Raw genomic sequence first — 19,651 nt, 5'->3', positions numbered from 1 at the left:
GAAAAGGTAAACATCATGCCTGGAGGTCGTGTAAATGATGGCCTGGGGATGTTTTTGTTATGCTGGGAGTTGTGTTTTTTTAAATGCGAGGGGTTCGCTGTTTTGTTGATCTGTTATTCATAACTTGTTCAGTTCATTGGACTTGTTTTATTCCTCTTGGGTGGTCGCTCTACTTTATGAGTCTTCTTCGTAAACTGCTTGACGTCTCATTCAATTGCCATACGCACTCATCATGGAAGACATTCATCTCCCCATCGCGATAAGACGCCCCCGTCGCAGCAGCATCAAACCAGAGCCAGACATGCCCTCATCTCCTATGCCCTCCAAGACCCCCAAGCGAGGCGCCAACCGACGAGTCCGCTTCTCCGACCCAGGCGCCTCTTCATCCGGATTAACCCCCATGGTCAATCGCTTCACCGTCGCAACACCCAAACGCCGGCGACACTCATCCCTACCTATCCAAACAACCCCCAGCGCAGTCCGCTCAAGTCCAGCGCTCCCTGAAAGCGGTGAAGTCACTTTTTTGCCACTGCGACAAGTCCTCGACGGTCGTGTCCAGCGAAGAATTCGTCGCAATGGTCTGAGCGAGGAGATGAACACAATTCAACAGGAAAAGCGCCGTCGGAATCAAGAAGCAAAAGAGGAAATTGAGAAGTTGAGAAATGAATTAAAAGCGCGTGATCGTGAAATCTACGAATTGCAGAATGCGACTATTGTCATCGACACAGATCGTATTTGGGATCTTGAGAAGCAGATCCAAGATCTTCAAGATGAGCTGTCCAAACGATCAGGTCGCGCTATGGATCAGAGTAGAGGGTATAACTGGACCCTTACAGCGCGGGAGAAGTTTTCTCAGGATTTTATGGACATGACGCCCGATGAGGATCAGTTTGGGGATGAGACTATGGCGCAGTTCATTTGCAGTACGCCTTCGAGAGCGCATACTTCGTTTATGACGCCGCCTGCTACGAGTCCTACTGTACCTGGAACACCGATTTTTGAGCCGGTCGAGACAACGGCTATGGTTGGTGTTCAGGCTTGTTTGCCGGATCCCAAGCAGCTGCAGTTAGAGGAGGAAGTTTCGTCGCTTCAGTTGGAGGTGACAAAGTTGACAGACACTCTCGAGTCTTACAAAACTCTCAGTGGACGCCTGAGCAACAAGTTGTCAGACTTTACACCCAGGGATCAATCAGGTCTCGAGGCACAGATTGACGCTATGCTCCAAACAATGTCCGACAGAACACACGCCCTGCAAACCCTCACATCCTCCATCACAAAACTCGGCTTCACCGGCTCCGACGCCAGCGAAATGATAACAACCCTCATCACCAACTTCCGCGCTGCCCGCTTAGAACTTGAGTACCTAACTCCCGGCGAAATCACCCTCCCCCTATCCTCCCACGGTGCAGAAGTCTTAGATCTCATGCTCACACGCCTGCGCGACATGGCGAAGCGCGCAAAGGAAGATGAGGATGCTATAGATGAGTATCACGAGATTGAGCTTTCTCTACGGAAGCAACTCGATGCAAGAGTTACAGTCATGGATGGTTTAAAAGCAGAGATGGGAAAGGCTGAGAAACTCATCAGTGACAAGATTGCGAGGATACGGGAGCTCGAGGTTGCGAATCAGAGACTCAAGGGTGCTGTTGACGGGTATATCCGCGACATTTCAGAGCTGGAAGATCTCGTTCAACGAATGGAGCGCGAAGCTCATGATGCACACGATGAATACGCTGTGCAACTAGAAGTCAAGCACAAGATCCTCACCCGCAAAGAAGACACCATCGCCTCCCTCGAAGCCAAACTCTCATCCGCCCTCTCCCGCTCCTCCGATCTGCAAGCCCAAATGCTCACTCTCCAAACCACCAACACACAGACCATCTCCTCACTCAACAAAAAGCACGGCTCAGCACTCGCAGCGCGCGATGCAAGCGTTACGAAATATCGAAGTGAGATGGACAAGCTGAATGAATCTCTCCGCTCTGCACATGATAAAATCTGTGGACTACGAGTTGAGAACGGTGGCTTGAGGAGGGAAGTTGATGAGGAGAGGGTTAAGGCGAAGGAGGTTATCGATGCGATGAAGGAGGAGTTGGAGAGGGTGGTCAAGATGAGTCAGGAGTTTTTGACGCCGAGAAAAGAAGAGTCAGAGGTTGTGCAGAGGCAGGGGGGTATGAGGAGGGTGAGTAAGAGGTTGAGGGGGAGGGATAGTGGGATGGGGTTGTTGGATGAGGAGGAGGAGGAGTTTTTCTAAACATGGCATGGGAATAGGAGTTTGGATGGACATTCACTGGCATTTTCCTTTGTTTAGCATATTATTATTTAATTCATATTCATATTGAGGTTGAGGTTGTCAGTGAGGGCGGGTGGCCGTGATGACTTGCCTTTCTGAGTAAGTACCGATTCGATAGCCGATGAATACCGATCTCCACACCAACCAATCTAATCAATCATTCATATTTTTTTTTCTCATTCGGAATTACCGTCCGAGTTCGGCCGTTCGAAACCGCTTATCAAGATCCAATCTCATCTCAATAATCTCGCATCCCTTTCACTCCCCATACTTATACAACCCCAGACTGTCTCACTTACACATCACCGTCACATATACCCTTACTCACACATAATGACAATACTCATCCTCCGCCCAGCATTCAAACATCCCCTCCGCCACCTCCAACGGCGCTTCCAAACCTCGCCCCCTAAAAAAGACCCCATCCCTGTGCCCGCCACCGTCGCCCCCCTGCCTCTATGGCAGCGCCTCGGACCTTTGACAACAGCTGTTCAGGCTTATGCGCGTGCGCAGAATAAGAGTCCGTATAAGACACAGGTTGCCACCGCGGTGGTGATTTACATCGCTGGGGATCTGAGTGCGCAGTATGTTAGCGGCAATGAGTATGATCCTGTTAGGACGTTGAGGAATGCGGTTATTGGGTGTGTTGCTGCTATACCGAATTATAAGTGGTGAGTCTTTCTTTTTCCTAGTTATAGTGAGAGTATGAGTGAGGTCGAGGGTGAGCAACTTTACAGTTTGATATTAATATTCTGTCCAGGTTCATGTTTCTCTCCCACAACTTCAACTACTCCTCCCGTCTTCTCTCCCTCGCCACAAAAGTAACCGTCGGCCAAGTCGTCTTTACCCCAATCTTCAACACATATTTCTTCGGCGCCCAAGCCCTGCTGTCCGGTTGTGACATCCCCGGGACAATCGAGCGCGTCAAAGACACCGTGCCAACCAGTATTATCAACTCCTGCAAATTATGGCCCATGGTCACGGCGTTCAGTTTCTCGTTTCTGTCGATTGGGTGGAGGCCTTTGTTTCATGGTGTCGTGGCGGTGGGGTGGCAGACGTATTTGAGCTTCTTGAATAGGATGGCCGAGGTCAAGGAGAGGGAGAGGCATGAGAGTGAGGGCAAGATGGAGGTTGGAGAGAGGGTTGGGTATGCTGTTGCTCAGGCTGCTTGATTACTTGGGAGGGTTTCTTTTGTTCAAGGTTGGGATAGACTTGGGTTTGATAAATTAGACAAAAATGGCGTTTGGGTCAAATAGACGATTCTCTTATGTTCTGGCTTTGCGAGAATGAAACATTTAACAGCTCCTGCAACAGGGATCAATAAATAACCAGCCATTTCTGAAGAACCTTTCAACTTGCTCAATATCTAAAACACCAGGGATCTTCCAACATAGACCGGGAGTTTGAGTTCACCGTAACTGATACTGGCAGAAATGCTACTCTGGAATGGAGGGATGTTCAATAGAACCGTGCAGGTTTGCTTTATAAAGGACAAAATGGCCTGCGTCGCTTTGTAAGTTCATCGTGGCCTTCAGGTCACGGATCAATATATCATTACTATTATCAATTTGTTATTACCAGCCTATAGACATAAGTTGAGTCGTTTATCTAAGCTAGCCAGACCTCGTTAGTTCTGATTTGCATTTCCCCTTCCTTCAACACTTGGCTGTTCTTTCTCAGAAACCTTTCAATGCCACGAAACCAAGGCCTGCAGCTTGCATGAAACTATCAAATGCCGAAATGAACTCGGTGTATTCATGATGCCCAGGAACGATGCTGCCCTTTTCAGACACGGCTATGCACAGTCGCCTGCAAGCCACAGCGCTAACCACGCGTTCGATAGATCCATTCCTTTCTGTACGTCTCAGCTCAGCCAGCCCGAAACAAAAACCATCAGCTCTCCACTTCCCATGAATTTCCCTCTTTCGGAACCCCAGGGATCGGCCTGGAGCGACATGCATGGCTTAGATCCATCTATATCATCAAAGCGTTTCTATGTCCCGTTCGGAGGCGAATCATGTGATTGCCGAGTCGGCGCCTCGAATATCAAAGCGCATCACCTGAAATTCCAATGGTGCGATACTCGTGAGCCATGTTCCGGCGGGGACTCTCCTTTGAGTCTTAGTCACGATTTCATTATCCCTGAACAACGGCAAGGCGTCTAATATCACAGAACATGCATGCTTTGAAATGTACTCAAGGTGATAATAGTTGGACTCTATTTGCTGGACAAGGTTGTAAGTTTGCAGTTATCGTGTCCTCATGTAGCCACAGAACTTCTCAGCTGGTGATAGGCAAAGACATGCAGAGAATTATTGAAGTGAATTCCAGAGGGAACGGATATGGGTCGGAATGTGGAATCCATGGACCTCTCAACTCAATTCGAAGACTTCACTAAACATTTTACGTGAAGCCAAAGTTCGAGGTTTGACTATATATAGTTGCTCTACTTGCGGCTACCATCATTCTCATCATCAACAACTCTTCAATTCTATCGATTCATCGTCTACCCTTTTCTGACAACCTTATCTTCTCACTCATCACAATGTTCGTCTACGAAGGCCGTCTCGACTGGAAGCCCTACGGCGATAACGAGACCTTCATTATAATCCTGCCTGACGGTCCAGTCCGCGTTGGTGACACCGCCTATCTCTTTTCCCAATGGACAAAAGATGCTCAGGGCACCAAGAAGGCCAACTTCTTCCAAAAGTCCGCCATCGAGAAGGTCTCCAAGACTCCCAGCGGCGATGACACCTTCATCGCCAAGGCTTCCTACTACAGCTGGGAGATCACCTCCCACGACATCTACGGCAAACTCGACGTTGTCATGTCAAACCCCGCTGGCGCCAAGAGCAACATGCCGTTCAAGCGTATCTGGCAGTCTAAGGGAGAGCAGGCCACTGGAGCTGCAAGGATCTGGACTGGCAAAATTTCTTGGTCCAAGTATGCTAATGACGAGATGAGTATTTTCATCGTCCCCGAGGGATTCGGTGATGGAAAGCCTGTTCTTTCGCTTTGGCAGTGGACTCATGATGACACTGGTACTGAAAAGTCCCCGTCCTTCCGTGCCGAGTCCCAGAAGATGCTGTCTGGTGCCGGAAAAGGCGTCAAGTTCTCTTACCATTCGTACTACGATATTACGTGTACTTGGGACGAGACTACGGAGAAGCTTGCTGTCCACATGAAAGGGCCTGAGGCCAACCAGGATCTTGGCGAGTACAATCTCTCTGCTTTGATTGATCGCCACTCACAGTAAGTCCGAGGTCACAGGCTCATTTCAATACTAACCACCATTCAGTGACTGGAACCCCCCAGAGTATTCTCCTCCCGAGAAGACCGAGGTCGAAGTCCGCCTTCCCCAGCCTCAGCCGTCTCTCCCTCGCATTCTAGGACCCCTTCCTTTCCCCAAGAACCTCATTGACACTCTGCGACATACCATCGCTTTTGCCGATCAGGCTGGCTACCTCGCCAAGTACGCTGAGGATGTAAGTAACCTCTATTGACTTGAACTAACATTGGCTAACGACCGCAGCGATTCAAAGCACTCGATGCCGACTTCCATGCTCGAGGCGAACAGCTCAATGCCGCTACCACAGAGAACAGCGAGCTCAGGAAGGAGATCAAGAAGCTTATCGATGATCTCAATGTCGAGAAAGCCAAGACCGCTGATCTGACCAAGAGACTCGCCAACGCTCAAGCAGCTCATGCTGCCGATCTCAAGAAGAGAGATGAAGACCTTGCGAACGGCAAGAAGCACGATGATGAAGACCACAAGACGATTGACCGACTAGTTTCTCAGCTTGAATACGAGCGAGCTTCCAAGGCCGAGGTGCAGAAGAAGCTTGACCAGACGACGACTGATCTCAGAGCCGCCGAGGCTCGTCTCAAGGCTGAAGCCGCCAAGATCGTTGATCTCACCGCTCGCATCGCCACCCTCGAAGCCCAACTCGAAGTTGAGAAGCGAGAAGGCGATAGACTCCGAGGTGAGAACAAGCAGAAGGACGAGACCATCGAAAAGCTGGAGAAGGCCAAGAACGATCTCCAGTGCCAGCTCGAACAGGCACAGGAAGATGTCAAGGATCTCGAAGCGCTTGCCAAGAAAAGGAGCAAGACAATCAGCGAGCAGGCTGACGAGATCATAAAGCTCAACAACACCATCAAGGAGAAGACACTTGCCTTTGACAATCTGGAGACGGAGTTAAAGGACAAGGCGAAGGAGCTGCGAACTCACATGCATGAAGGTCATGTTACTCCTACTCCTACTCCTACTGCTGCCCCTGAGCCTAAGCTCCGCTTCAAGTGCAACATTCGAAGTGAGAGCTCTAGCCGCAACATGAATGTCTTCTTCGACCTCAACGGCGCAGGTGGCCAGAACCCTCCTGTTCATGCTATGTAAGTACTTCCCTCCTCGACAAATCGTGATGACAACTAATTTCTGTTAGCTCCGATGGATCGTACAAGTGGAACTCCAACCAGATCTGGGAGATATTTTCAGTTCCTGGCTCTAACACGCGGGTCATCATCAAGAACGCGGGCAACAGCTTTGTCCTCTTTTCAGCTGGTAAGTACACAACTCTACACAACAGACCAGATTACTTACGAAGGATATAGGACACGGACAGACTGTCAAGTGCGAGAGAAACCGCGATGTCTCTGACCTTGCAGCTCAGTGGGATCTTCAGGGCGCAACAGTCGAGAACGTCACTGACAGCACTCAAGTCCGGTAAGTGACTCAACATCTTATGTATGAACTACAAACTGATGAGGGATTTAGATTCCGCAATGCTAAGGACGAGACGTACCTTGATCTGTCGGGTGGCAACACTACGAATGGCACAGCTTTCCTGACCTACAACGGTCATGGTGGTGCCAACCAGGCTTTCAAGCTCTGGAAGCACTAGGGAGGGGATTGCAGGGATGCGGCCTTGTCTTTCTACTCGGTGCAGTTTATTGAGTCTTCTTAGTGAAATTGACTTTTATCATTTTGCGCTTGATTGGTTTTGCCACATCGTGACTCCGGAGAGCGATCAAGATTAAGCTGTTGTCAATCCTGCTGAGCAGCTTATCCTCGCTTGCTGCATGGGGTATATACCCTCCATGAAAAAGGGACTGACAAGTCTGAAGTGATTGCCTGTATCCGTTATGCAGGGATTGTTGCATCCCTCAGAGCGCTGAAGCATTGCTGGGCAAGAGAGCAGTCTTTTGATGTGGAGGTTTGTTTCTGGGTTGGTGCGACAAGCGTAGGGTGGTCAGGTTGTGAGACATGCAAGGGGTTACCTAGCTACTACTTGATTCAAGACCAGCAGATGCGTTTGAAATTGAAAAGCGGTAGAGCCAGTCAAATTTGGAGCAAATGCGATGATGCAGTTGGTAAAGCTACGTTTTATATGTCACAAGGGACATTCTAACTGAGGAAATCTAGTTGACTCGCTGACATGGCAAGTCTTTGTTATTAAACCAGTTTTACCTTCGGCGCTATTACTATAGCTCTAGGCATCCGAAGTTGGTATCCGGTATAGGTTATTAAATAAGAGGCAAAACAGAGTCGGTAAGTAAGATTATATCACAGTAGCTTTAGTTCTCAATAATCTAGTGTCCCTTTTGACTACGCGGTGAGGATATTATCTCAAACCAGATTGATGGTCTTTTATTATAGGCGAGATTGACTGGCGTTCAACCTTATCGCTATGACGCGGACTATGCGTTGGTAAGGTAATTGTAGTTTGAACCTACATACATGATAATCATTCTGGAGCTCTAGAGACAACAATTCAGGTGTGAGTAAGTACAGAAGTAAGTCTATTATAATTAATATACAGATGAAGAATTAAAACCACCAAACCTAATTGAACTTGTTCAGATGGCAAGCCTTGACAGTCGACCCAGCCATGCCAGGAATAGACTTCCCACTTGGTGTCCTCACACTCAAATCATTTCCAGCGCAACCACCTCCATTCGCCCAAAGATACGTAAACGGAATAGCATCACCCTTCTTCAACTGAATCTGATACGACCCTCCCTTCCACAACTGAGAGTTCTGTCCCGTTCGCGTCCCCTGGATAGCCCAGGCGTTGACGTTCCACGTATACGCTGCATCCTTGACCCAAAGATAACCCCAGTTATCAATGGTATCAGGAACAGAGAACGTATACATTCCTGTCTCTTTGGCGTAGAAATATGCGTTGTAGAGAAGTGCTACTTGAGAAGGATCGAATGTTCCACTGCCGGAGAGGGAGAGAGTGCTGCAGGTGCTAAATTGGAGGGTCTGCGTGTTTCCTGACGACAGCGGTGTTTTGCCTTTGAAGTAATTGGTGGTGAAACCATCGTCGTAGACGTTGGCGTTGAAAGGGCAGGTGAATCGACGATAGGCAATGTCGTTGTTATCAGCAAAGGTAGTCTCGACAACCCAAGCGGTGACAGTCGAGGTCTTCTTCTCAGTAACGGTTGAAGTAAAGACACTGACTGACGTAGTAGTGATAACCTTTGTACTGTTTACAATTAGCTCTGAAATGAGAAAAACAAATGGTAGGAGACTTACTATTCTTCAATGGGAGTAACAACATCTGTAGAAGCTGTGATGAAAGTCGTAGGCTCAACTGTCTCAGTGATTGTTGTATGAGTCGTAGGTTCTTCGAGATCAAGACACGAGCAGATATCAGAGGTTTGAGCCTCAGTCCAGTCAGATGGTATCGCCTCAGGAATCTCAATCTCATCCTGGCCACGTTTCTCTCGAGACGGGCCGCCTCGGTCGAAAGTAGGAACTGGGGCAGTGTAAGAGTATGCGGTGTCAAGGCATGTGATTGTTTCGATCGATCGCGTTGAAGTAACGGTTGCCTCTGACCACTATCACAATGGTTAGTACATGCTCTCCAAGTATGGTCAGTGCATCCTACCTCGGTATTCGTCTTGTACTCTGTCACGATTGCAGTTACGCCATCGTAGTCAGTCTCAATACGCGTGAGAGCGTCGGCGGTGATGGTGGCGACATCGACTTGGTACACGTTTGTGGGATCGGTTGTTGCGTAATCGGTTCTGTACGGAACGTCATGAGTGAGAGTTTGAGGTTTGTTGAAGTAGGGAACTTACATGGTATGCGTGGTCATGGACAAGTAACTGACACAGAAGGGAGAGGCAACTGGGTCAAAGGCCAGCATTGAGATGACATATGCATTGTCATAGCAGAACTCAGAGGTAGAAGTCGGCGCAGCGGTTGTAGCCTCAGTGGTTGTACCCTCGGTCGTGCTATGCTGAGTTGTTGAAGGGTCAGTGGTGGCACCACTGGTAGGCTCGATAGTATCGGTTGTTGGCTGCGTGGCAGACTCAGTTGTGTCGTCGGTCGTTAGGAGAGTCGTAGTCGTGCCAGTAGTAGGTCCATCAGTAGGTTCAGTGGTTGGCTCAGTCGACGATTGAGTGGCAGGGTCAATTGTGGCCTGCCCCGTCAGTTCAGTCGTAGTAGTACCAGTTGCAGCAGTATCGGTGGTATCATCGGTGGTAGGCGCGGTAGTAGGCTCAGTCGTTGGATTCACGTCGGTAGTACCAGTCGTGATACCCTCCGAGGTCATGGTATCAGTAACAGCAGTATCAGTAGAAGGTCCAAGGGTCTCTGTCCCACTGGTTGAGACCAACACATCACTGCTTCGAGAACCAGTTTCAGAAGTGGAGAGACCCTCAGAAACAGATCCAGAGTTGGACAGTAGCGTAGCCAGCGTGGTGGAACCCCCAGACGTGACGGTCTCAGAGCCAATAGTCACAGATGAAGTGGCTTCCTCTGTACCAGAAGACTCGGAAGTGGCAGTACGGGTCGCATCTGAGACTTCAACTGAAACAGTTGAAGAGGGAATGCTGGCGTCGGCAGACGAAGAAACAGACGCACTGGAACTCACAGGCTTGCATGGCCCAGCGTAGGTTGTAGCAACCGCGGCCGCGGCTAGAAACACCTTGTGAAACAACATCGCAAAACGAATGACAGACAAACGAGTGACTACGCGGAAAAGAATGAAAACGCGATGAAGATTCCCAAGTAAACACGAAGAGAAACCTCCTTATATCCATCCTCCCACCAAGGTCTAGATTCTTTACACCCTGACGCTATTTCCGAATGGCAGGCCCCTCGCAAATTTGATCGTCATGCATTTTAAGCTTATGTGTTGGTCGCTTCCATGCTTTTCGAAATATCATGGCTGAGTAGTCAATGGTGTTTGAGCTATTGGCAATAGTATTGGAAATATCGCGTGTTACTGCCGGGGCGGGTTGAGATGCCTGCATTAGTGCGACTGGTCGGGTTTGGACCCTGTTGATCAAACGTTGATCATGTTACGGTCGGATAATAGGGCTGTAAGGGGAGGGCCAGGGGGCCTGGTTGCGCTGAGATTTGCGAGCCCCGCCATTAGGCAACATTTCATCTACGGCTGTTAGATTAATAGGACCTTTATAGCCTAAGGTCAAGGTATACCTTTAAAATGCTACAAGAGGATTAATAAATATTAACCAAATATAACTAATATACTAAGATAGTAGTTTATATAATACTTATGATACATTTTGTATTTATTTATTATAAATAAAATATTTAGAAATAAAATACATTATTAAATAAAATGCTATATATAAGTTTAATTTGATAATAAAACTAATTTAAATAAGCCTTATATACTACTTAAGCTATTTTAGTATTCTTAATAAACTTACCTAAGGTAGGCTACTAAGATGTTCTTTTTTACTATAATAAGTATTTAAAGTCACAGTGTTTTGGTAGGCCCACGTACTGTACCTGTAAGGTTGACATCCACCAACAACATCACCATAAGACATACTTCCATGACTCGTCGCAATGTCGAGCTCATCTTCACCGCCTAGATCAATGTCATCCTATATCAGGATTCGTTTCTCTGTATCAACTACATAGAATCAGTACAAGAACAAGGTAATTGTTTTATCCCGTTAAGGTATAAGGTTCGACCATTAATCAATCATCTAATACTCGAGCTTAACAACTGCCCAGCTATTATCATTATTAAGAACCAATTCAGTGTTACTTTCTGCAAGTTCAGCTCTCGTATTAATGCCTGATGATCCCGGGGTGATTTTCATCAGTGGAGCTTTTCAAGGATTCAACTTACTGAAGCGCACGACAAGCCCAAGCACCAAAGCCAGGATCCACGATGGCTTTCCCTGGTACATCGCTTACAGAAGCAAATGCAAGTACCCCATTACCCGATACAGGAACAGATCTCAATTTGTCGGTAAGCATCATGCATTTAACAGGGAGGAGTTTCATCAAACGAGAGCGGATTAGAAAGGGGAGCATGAAAGCCACCGCCAATAGTTCGCTTGACTAGACCAATCAGAGCTCAAAACCGGAACCAACAACCAACAGCAACCAACAAGAGTCGGCCCAAATAAGCAGGCCGGTCCAGAACTCACCCCCTCAGCCTCAGCCAGCCACTTGAAAAGTTTGCATCATACTTAAATTTCGCTTACGCTGTGATCAGAACACAACACCTTGCTGTTTGAAGAGTAATGCGTAGGCAAAGCTGAGATACTGGATGAAAGCTTTCAGATTATAGAAATTTAAAAAGTCTATTGGACTCAAGTGAACCGCTTTGAGGGACTTATTGTAGATGAAGTCTTTACAGTTGTCATATCTCTGCAAAGCTCGATGGATTTAAATGGTCTGAGACTTCATTGCTGGGAAGTATCTCCGCGGACCCAACCAATTGGGACTAGGGCACTCCAGCTGAGTCAAATTGAGAAAAGAAAAGATGAACAGTACATAAGTAATATCAGAAGACCCACGGATGGTCAACGTTCCCTTTTGTCCGGTAATAGAGTAGCCCGGCTCATTCTACGATTCTTCTTCAGCTCTTTGGCCAGTTCTTGTGGTTAAAACAGTAGACTGCCCTGTATTTCAGGTGATGTGTCATCGGTGCTTTACAATGCGAGAAAGTCTCTCGTGCCAATGTGATAAGTATTTTTTGTGGCATAACGAGAGTCTCTCAGTCAGCTACCGATCGAGCGAAGTATACGCTGTCCAGTGTTTGACTCTCAATTCTCAGAACCGTCACCGGGTCATCCTAACCTGCCAATGGTTCTCCCGTGCCAGATCATCATCATGCCTAGCTACAATTCTCACCAGAATGCTTGCATGATTATTATAAGATGCAAACCGCAGGTTTCGTAATTAATTCCATCACAAGAGTTTCCCAAGCATAATGGCTGCATTACCTAGCAAAACGCCTGGTGCTGAAACATTCGCCCCAGTGACGTCCAACCTTCCGGTAAGCGACGGAGATCATCCCCGAACCACAGATCCAGACCACCAAATCCATCGCGATCACGCGCGACATAGCCCAATCGGAGTAACCATCTTCCCAATTCTTTCCAGAGCCAAGAAATGGCTGATCCAGCTGAAAAGATCAGAGGCTGTATCGGGGCAAGTAGCGCTTGGCTGCACTACTAGAATAAGCTTAAAATAAAGAAATGGCGTTAGCTAGACTGGTCGATTCAGCCTCACGCATGCCATTGAGTTTGCCCTTGCAAACAGCCGGGTTAATATCCTGGTCCCTGCCCCCCGGACGCATGCATCCCATGTTAATTTTGCATCAGACTTTCTGTGACTGAAGGTGAAGGTAGTTATCATGGCGCAGTATAGCCAAGTCCACCAAGGCGTCTACGAGATGGGATCAGATGGGTCTTCAACGTATCATTCAACTTCAAACCCTAATGATCCGACTAGCTATGGCTACTTCACCACCGGAAAGCCTGCACCATTTCCAGTAAACATCGAGTTCGAAGCCAGCCAACACCTCATGCATCAAAATGTCCCAACAGGTTTCGTTCAACGACCAGTACAGCGCCAGCCTTTGCGACGAAGACTTGGTAAAACGGGAATGACCATAATCATTCTCGGAACAATCGTCATTCTCGCCTCATGCGCTCTTCTCGTCTATCTCTGGGAAGGCGCCGAAAAAGCTCGAAACAGACAACCCCGAGGCAAGGAATGGGACAGAATAATCTTTGACAACTACGCAGCGCAAGTTGCAACGCTTTGTTCCGCCGCAATTCGAGTATCGATGGATCTTCAGACTTGTCTCGCTGCTGCTTCTATGGCAGCCATTGTCCTTGAAACCGCCGGTTGTCGACTTTCTGACCTAGCGAGATTGTCAATCTCCAGAGCTTTTGGTTGTGATGCAAGTCCTTGGGATATCTTCCTGATTACAAAAAGTAACAGGAAAACCTTGTTCCACTGTATCATCTTACTCTTTAGTTTCCTCCTAAGCCTTGCAATGACTTTCACGTCCACCATCTTGCTTTTCGACTTCAAGACGCTCCCAATCGCTGCACCAATGGTCTCAAAGTCAATTTATGTTGGGTTTGATATATCGAAGGACACAGCTGTGTTCTCTGGTGTATCCTACTGGCAGTCCAAGCCGTCAGCACACTGGCGATTTGCAGAGACGCGTCCCTCGAGCCAGAAACTTGTGCCTAAGGATGTGGCAGACACTGGAGATGTTTATCGAGCCATGATACCGATGGCCAATGTTGACGACAGAACTTCTCTTGAGTATTACTCTGGGACTACGGTTGTCAGCAACATGAGGACAGCATGTGTAGCACCAACTTTCAATAATGCTACATTCGAGTATATATACACAGGAAACAACGCTACAGAAGGTCTCTATCTCCAAGCAGAATTCAACAGCTCAACCGGTTGGGAGTCAGGGCCTAGCATAAATGGTTCATATCCCGCGACGCTATCGTGCCGTATCAACAACGAATGGGATCAAACAAACTCCACGTCCTGGCCAATATCGCTGTGCAGTTTCAACTTAAAAGAACTAGCCCCTAAAAATAAAAGTCTCACAAACCCCCTCTCACGTCAGCCTTACAACTTTCATCCAATCCTCCTTCTCAACGCAAGCGATATCCTGCACCAGCTGAGGCCAATGTATGACGAGGCTACAGATGGGTGGCTCAATGTAACAATTCCCAACGACTTGCAAATGACAAAGTCAAAGAGCAAAGGTCCATGGACGACAGCTATGAGTGAGAATGGCACTCAACTCTTCCAAGCGAGCGTCTGCTTCCTCAGCCAGAACACACCGCTTCTGTACAACGTCACCATGACAGGCCGAGGGATATCATCTGAGCCCACGTCTATTGCGAAGTGGAAAACACTCCAGGGCAAGAATGGTACAAATCTTCTGAAACAGCTCGGCATAGGCGTATCGACCTCTGATACTGAAGCACGAGGCATTCTCGATCTCAAGATACTCTCAGGGCCAGAATCCTTGGCGGATACAGGGATAGAAGACTGGGATAACTTCGTCTACAGTATGATACATTTCAGTCTTTTCGATTACAGCATTTCTGGCGGATGGGCTTTTAACAACGATGCTTTGTTGGGGTGGTTTGATACAGTGGCGAGTTGGCCGGCGCACCCAGAACATTCGCATCTCTTTCAGAGTGTTCTTCAAGAAACGGATGATCCAGCACGAGCGGTCCAGGAGCTCTTCTTTCGGTTCTACCAGATGATCTTCCACGATATCCTACCCTACTTCACCCAACAGCAGTCGGTCACCACAATCAATGTCAAACGAGTTCTCATCCCGAATCAATGGACGGGCTTGACCATTATCTTATCGGGTGTTATCCTGCACTTGGCTCTTACGTTGATAACCATTATCATGTTTATGGCTTCGACAAAGAGCTCTATTCTGGGGAATGCATGGCATGCTGTGTCGCAGATTATCTCGCCAGAGACGAGTGTTGTGGTGGAGACTGTGTCAAGCAATGGGATGAGGGATGTTGATGTTGCGAAATGGGCTCAGTCAACGGGTTCTGATGGGCATTTGTATGGGTTATCCACGTGTGCTGATAACAATATTCGCAGACGTTGAAGAATGTCGATTGGGATTTCAATGAACTTCAAGAACAGTATAATTCAATAATAAATGGCAATGCCAAAATCAAACGAACTATGAGCGATGTCTGTCATTTCTGTGACTCGTATCTTAAGCTTTCTCGCCTACCCTGAAGTTAGAACTACTTGAAACTTCTTCCATGGAAGCCAGGCAGAATCTGCTGTCCCTCCAACTCATCATACGTAATTCCTCTCTTCTGCGACTGCTGCCACGTCTGCTTCAACGTTGTAAACTCTCCCATAGTCGGGACAGGATGGTTTCCCCTCTCAAACTCATTCTGAGTGAAACCCTCACGCTTCAAAAGAGGCGAGTCAATAGTCTTGAGCACAAGATCGTTCTCAGCGCGGGAGAAATACAAAAGACCAAGACGGTCTACGTCACGTTGATCCTTAGGAGGAACAGATACCTAAACCTGTTAGTCTGTTAAATAGGCGAGAAGGGTTTGACGTACTCGATGGATGGTAGACTGAACATAACCCCCCGTAAGAAAACTCAACGCATCACAAGCATTAACCGTCAAACTTCCATCAAGCGGCTTAGCCCACTTCCAATCACCAGTCTTGTGATCCTTGATCTGAAGACCCGCTACAGGCTGACGGAAGAGAAGAGTATATGAGCCAAGATCAGTATGGCCGCGAGACCAAAGACCATCTTCGAGTTTCTCAATCTCTTCGGGGGAGAACTTTCCGTATTTCATGTAGCGGAGGTGGGATTCGTTGTGAGTTCCCCATTTGTGCAGGTTGACGAGATGGTCTTCTGGGATTTGGAGGGCGAGGGCTGTGAGATGGTAGAGAGGATCGAGGACTTTCTCGTGCAAGTCCTTGAGTTGAGTGTCAGTATGGTTGGGGTCAACGAGGGTGAATGGGTTACCTTGGCGAAAGTGGTGATTTCATCGATGTGATCCTTCAACAACTTAGGTACAGGCTGCGTGATCTTTCCATTGTCCGCTACACCAAGTCAGTACTGCAAGTTAATTTGATCATTAGATCAACTTACTAGCCATGTTCCAAACCTCAGTCTTCTCCTTCACACCACCCGACAGGATCCTTCGTCCACCTGGTCTGTAGCCATTATACTCTCCCGCATCAAGATCAGGAACATATTTGAGCTTCTCTTCGATGGGAAGGTTATAAAAGGCATTGCCAAGAGCGAATTGCCTGTCAATGGCAGATTGGGTAATGTCAAACTTGGTTACGTAGAAGAAGCCTTTGGTGCGGATTGCTTCGATGAGCGTTTGCGCGAGCTCAGCGTTGCCTTCGGGAGTACCATATTTTGACAGATCAATGTTTGCCACTGGGAGGGTCAGATACATATGGGGAAGAGGGGATGAGGGGAGGTACAGTCTGCCCAGTCAAGATCTTCCTTTGTCTCTGGGACGTAGGAGTATTGGGGAATCTCTGAGATAGCAGATGGCATCGTGTTGAATACTGGCTGAGTTTACAGGTTTGGGTGCAAGTTATCGTCTCCAAATGAGGGCTGGAGGAAGATAGTCAAGTTGATATATATGCGCGACATTTGATACGCTGACATATCAATGGAGATAGCGATGTCGTGATTGACTTCTCCGCATGAGATGCCACGCTATGGAGGGGAAGATGTTTTCCGATGTTGATCAACTGCTTGCTCAATCTTGATAACAATGGCGCAATTTCATCCTGGGGGGCTTAGTCAGGCTAAAGACTTCAGCAACGTTATCTTGCGCAGTTTGATTGTTTTAACTGCTCAAAGCGCGATACGATCTGTTAAAGACTGTTGTCGAATCTGATTTCGCGAGAGAATGGATGGTTATGTTCTCTTGGTCTTGCGGCGAATGGTGAAAGCACACTATCCTGGCTCTATATTTTGAGCACCAGTCCTCTCATTCAAAATGGTCCTCACCAAAATCTCGAACGCTCACATCAATGAATGCGTTTGGAACCCGAAACTTAGAGGGGTTCTTATTGAGTAATATCACCCTTGGAACATCCTGAAAGATTATTCGGGAGAGTCTCGTGCCTTTTCAGCTTGCTGCAAAGAGCTAGTACAGACGGATATGGCAGGCGGATCCATCAAAGTCAGGCCAGGCCGTTAAAACTCTCAACTCCAAAGTCAACATCATCAACCTCCTTTGAAATTCACAAAATGGCCACAGCAGCTTCTCAGCTACGACAAAAGTCATGGAGACGAGACGAGTTTCTCATCTCAACTGACCCCTCATTGATCCCAGTCAATGAGGTCATCAAAGTCTTCACCTCCGACGAAATTTACTGGGCGAAACCTCTCCCAGAAGACGCGACCCGCGAAATGCTCGACAATTGCCTCTGCTTCGGGCTCTACGACACAGATCAAGACTCACCAACCCCGTCTCCCGGTAATCCCACCAAGAGGAAACCCTCCGGTCCAAAGTTCATCGGCATTGCGCGCTGCATCACAGACTTCACAACAGTCCTCTACATAACCGATGTCTGGGTCTCCCCCGCCTACCGCAGCGAAGGACTAGGCACATGGCTTATGGAATGTGTAAATGAAGTTTCGGAGTCAATGCCTCATTTGAGAAAGAGTATGCTTGCTACGGGTGATTGGGAGAAGAGTGTTCCGTTCTATGAGAGGGTTATGGAGATGAAGGTTACGGAGGGGAAGAGAGGGGAGTCGAGGGCGATTATGGAGAGGAGAGGAAGAGGAAATCCTAGATACGAGGAAGAGAACGGAGAGAAGAAGGAAGAATAGTGATGTAGGGGATTTACTTTTGACAGTGTTTCTATGGTGGTCACTACTGCATTTCAATTCTCGTTAAATCACGGTTATGTATGTACTGCCCGAGGTTGAGCAGACAACAGAAAGTGCGGGGTTAGCCACCAAACTCACATCATATCATCAACCACCAAAGTCATCATTGCAATCCGACATCTCTCATCACATAAACACGAATATATCACAAACTCAACCAAAATGCCGTTCCCAAAACTCCCCCCAAGAGTCGCCTACATCCGTCTCTCAAACCCCACCAAGCGCAACGCCCTCAGCATCCCCGTGCTCAAAGACCTCAAGTCCCAGCTCGACAGCGCCCTCACATTACGACCTACCAGGCGAATGGGCCTGCTCCCCAAATTCACCCCTAACGCTCTCGAAGAGCTCGAAGAGGCCTTACAAGATCCAACCTCGAAGCAATGGAAGCGTTGGGGCTGGCTCGTCAGCGCATCTGAATGGAAGAAACAACGTGTTGGTGCACCTGATGTTCTTGTCCTTAGAAGCGAAGGGCCTGTCTTCTCATCGGGCCATGATCTCAAAGAGCTGTCTAAGATGAGTCGGGATGATGTCAAGACTCTGTTTAACCTTTGCTCCGATGTCATGATGACCATTCGGAGGAGCCCTGTCCCAGTTGTTTGTCCAATCCAAGGGCTTGCGACGGCTGCTGGATTCCAACTTGCCATGAGCACCGACTTCCCCATTGCTCTACCAGACACCCAGTTTGCTCTCCCAGGAGCAAAGATCGGGTTACCATGCACTAGTCCCTCAACAGCAATTTCACGACGTTTTCCCGCAGCGGCGACATATCGACTCCTCGCCACAGCAGAACCAATCAAAGCATCAGACTACCCAGACGCCGTCGACGTTGTCAAAGTCTCACCAGGCGAAGGTCCAGAAGAGGCTCTTGAAAAACGTGTAGCAGCTGTGATTGAGCGACTAGCTTCAATGTCGCCCCAGCAGCAGGCTGTAGGAAAATGGGCATACTGGTCGCAGTTTGGATTTGGAAAAACGTATGGTGATGGATACGATCAGGCTACTCAATTTGCGGCTAGAGTTATGGCGCTGCATGCGAAGAGTGAGGATGCTAAGGAGGGTATTGCTGCGTTTTTGGAGAAGAGGGCGGCGGTCTGGATAAGTAATGGTGAACATGAGGCGAAGGAGACGGCGGTTGATGTTGATGCTCCTGCAACTGAAGTCGCTGATCCTGTTACCGATGATGCTGCTTCTTCTACTGAGGCCGATGCCACTGCTACTGGGGCTGGTGAATCTACAGCTGATATTGATCATCCCACCACAGCAGATCGTAGCTAGGACTTGCGACTGAAAGCTAGCTTACTTCGATAACAATCTGGACTGTCTTCAATTTCGGAATGAAATTTTCTCGTCACACGCAAGGCTTTTATACCCATTGGAAAGGAGCTTGTCAGAAAATAACATATTGGTCGCATTAGCTACGAAATTACGCACATAATTAGATCTGACGGACAGGGGAAGGTCTGCTATAGACAACATATGAGGAAGCCCACTTCAGTGGATGTACTAGACAGCTCATGAGTGGGAAGAATTCAATTCTCCAGGAAGAGGTTTGAAAATAAGTCAAGACTTCCCTACAAAACACCAAATAGGAGTTAAAAGGCCAACTTGACGGCGACGAACTCCGTGTCTCCCAACTAATTGAACTAAATACCCGTCTCAATGAAAGCATGCT

General features: G+C 47.9%; 8 protein-coding genes across 8 annotated transcripts; 6 read left to right on the top strand and 2 right to left on the bottom strand.

Moving 5' to 3' along the window:
• Positions 1-232: 232 nt before the first annotated feature.
• On the top strand, positions 233-2,254 carry FOIG_07557 (uncharacterized protein; the record flags this gene model as incomplete). Its single annotated transcript, XM_031207131.1, has 1 exon — positions 233-2,254. The coding sequence occupies one exon, from the start codon at positions 233-235 to the stop codon at positions 2,252-2,254; it is 2,022 nt and encodes a 673-aa protein (XP_031062664.1).
• Positions 2,255-2,626: 372 nt separating this feature from the next.
• On the top strand, positions 2,627-3,465 carry FOIG_07556 (uncharacterized protein; the record flags this gene model as incomplete). The annotated part of the gene is made up of 2 exons (XM_031207130.1): positions 2,627-2,964; positions 3,054-3,465. The coding sequence occupies 2 exons, from the start codon at positions 2,627-2,629 to the stop codon at positions 3,463-3,465; spliced, it is 750 nt and encodes a 249-aa protein (XP_031062663.1).
• Positions 3,466-4,838: 1,373 nt separating this feature from the next.
• FOIG_07555 (uncharacterized protein) lies at positions 4,839-7,194 on the top strand (the record flags this gene model as incomplete). Its single annotated transcript, XM_031207129.1, has 6 exons — positions 4,839-5,545; positions 5,592-5,778; positions 5,826-6,685; positions 6,736-6,854; positions 6,905-7,016; positions 7,068-7,194. The coding sequence occupies 6 exons, from the start codon at positions 4,839-4,841 to the stop codon at positions 7,192-7,194; spliced, it is 2,112 nt and encodes a 703-aa protein (XP_031062662.1).
• Positions 7,195-8,135: 941 nt separating this feature from the next.
• On the bottom strand, positions 8,136-10,245 carry FOIG_07554 (uncharacterized protein; the record flags this gene model as incomplete). The annotated part of the gene is made up of 4 exons (XM_031207128.1): positions 8,136-8,781; positions 8,832-9,136; positions 9,187-9,325; positions 9,380-10,245. The coding sequence occupies 4 exons, from the start codon at positions 10,243-10,245 to the stop codon at positions 8,136-8,138; spliced, it is 1,956 nt and encodes a 651-aa protein (XP_031062661.1).
• Positions 10,246-12,930: 2,685 nt separating this feature from the next.
• On the top strand, positions 12,931-15,192 carry FOIG_07553 (uncharacterized protein; the record flags this gene model as incomplete). Its single annotated transcript, XM_031207127.1, has 1 exon — positions 12,931-15,192. One exon carries the CDS (start codon positions 12,931-12,933, stop codon positions 15,190-15,192), a length of 2,262 nt encoding a protein of 753 aa, XP_031062660.1.
• A 145-nt stretch (positions 15,193-15,337) lies between these two features.
• On the bottom strand, positions 15,338-16,632 carry FOIG_07552 (uncharacterized protein; the record flags this gene model as incomplete). Its single annotated transcript, XM_031207126.1, has 5 exons — positions 15,338-15,622; positions 15,668-16,036; positions 16,087-16,163; positions 16,213-16,509; positions 16,557-16,632. 5 exons carry the CDS (start codon positions 16,630-16,632, stop codon positions 15,338-15,340), a joined length of 1,104 nt encoding a protein of 367 aa, XP_031062659.1.
• A 705-nt stretch (positions 16,633-17,337) lies between these two features.
• FOIG_07551 (uncharacterized protein) lies at positions 17,338-17,922 on the top strand (the record flags this gene model as incomplete). Its single annotated transcript, XM_031207125.1, has 1 exon — positions 17,338-17,922. The coding sequence occupies one exon, from the start codon at positions 17,338-17,340 to the stop codon at positions 17,920-17,922; it is 585 nt and encodes a 194-aa protein (XP_031062658.1).
• Positions 17,923-18,144: 222 nt separating this feature from the next.
• On the top strand, positions 18,145-19,254 carry FOIG_07550 (uncharacterized protein; the record flags this gene model as incomplete). The annotated part of the gene is made up of 1 exon (XM_031207124.1): positions 18,145-19,254. The coding sequence occupies one exon, from the start codon at positions 18,145-18,147 to the stop codon at positions 19,252-19,254; it is 1,110 nt and encodes a 369-aa protein (XP_031062657.1).
• Between the last annotated feature and the right edge of the window lie 397 nt (positions 19,255-19,651).

This window comes from Fusarium odoratissimum (genome assembly GCF_000260195.1).
Source record: "Fusarium odoratissimum NRRL 54006 unplaced genomic scaffold supercont1.11, whole genome shotgun sequence".
In the NCBI taxonomy this organism is placed as follows: domain Eukaryota; kingdom Fungi; phylum Ascomycota; class Sordariomycetes; order Hypocreales; family Nectriaceae; genus Fusarium; species Fusarium odoratissimum.
The sequence above is the reverse complement of the archived record's forward strand: the minus strand, read 5'-3'. Positions and strand labels throughout refer to the sequence as shown.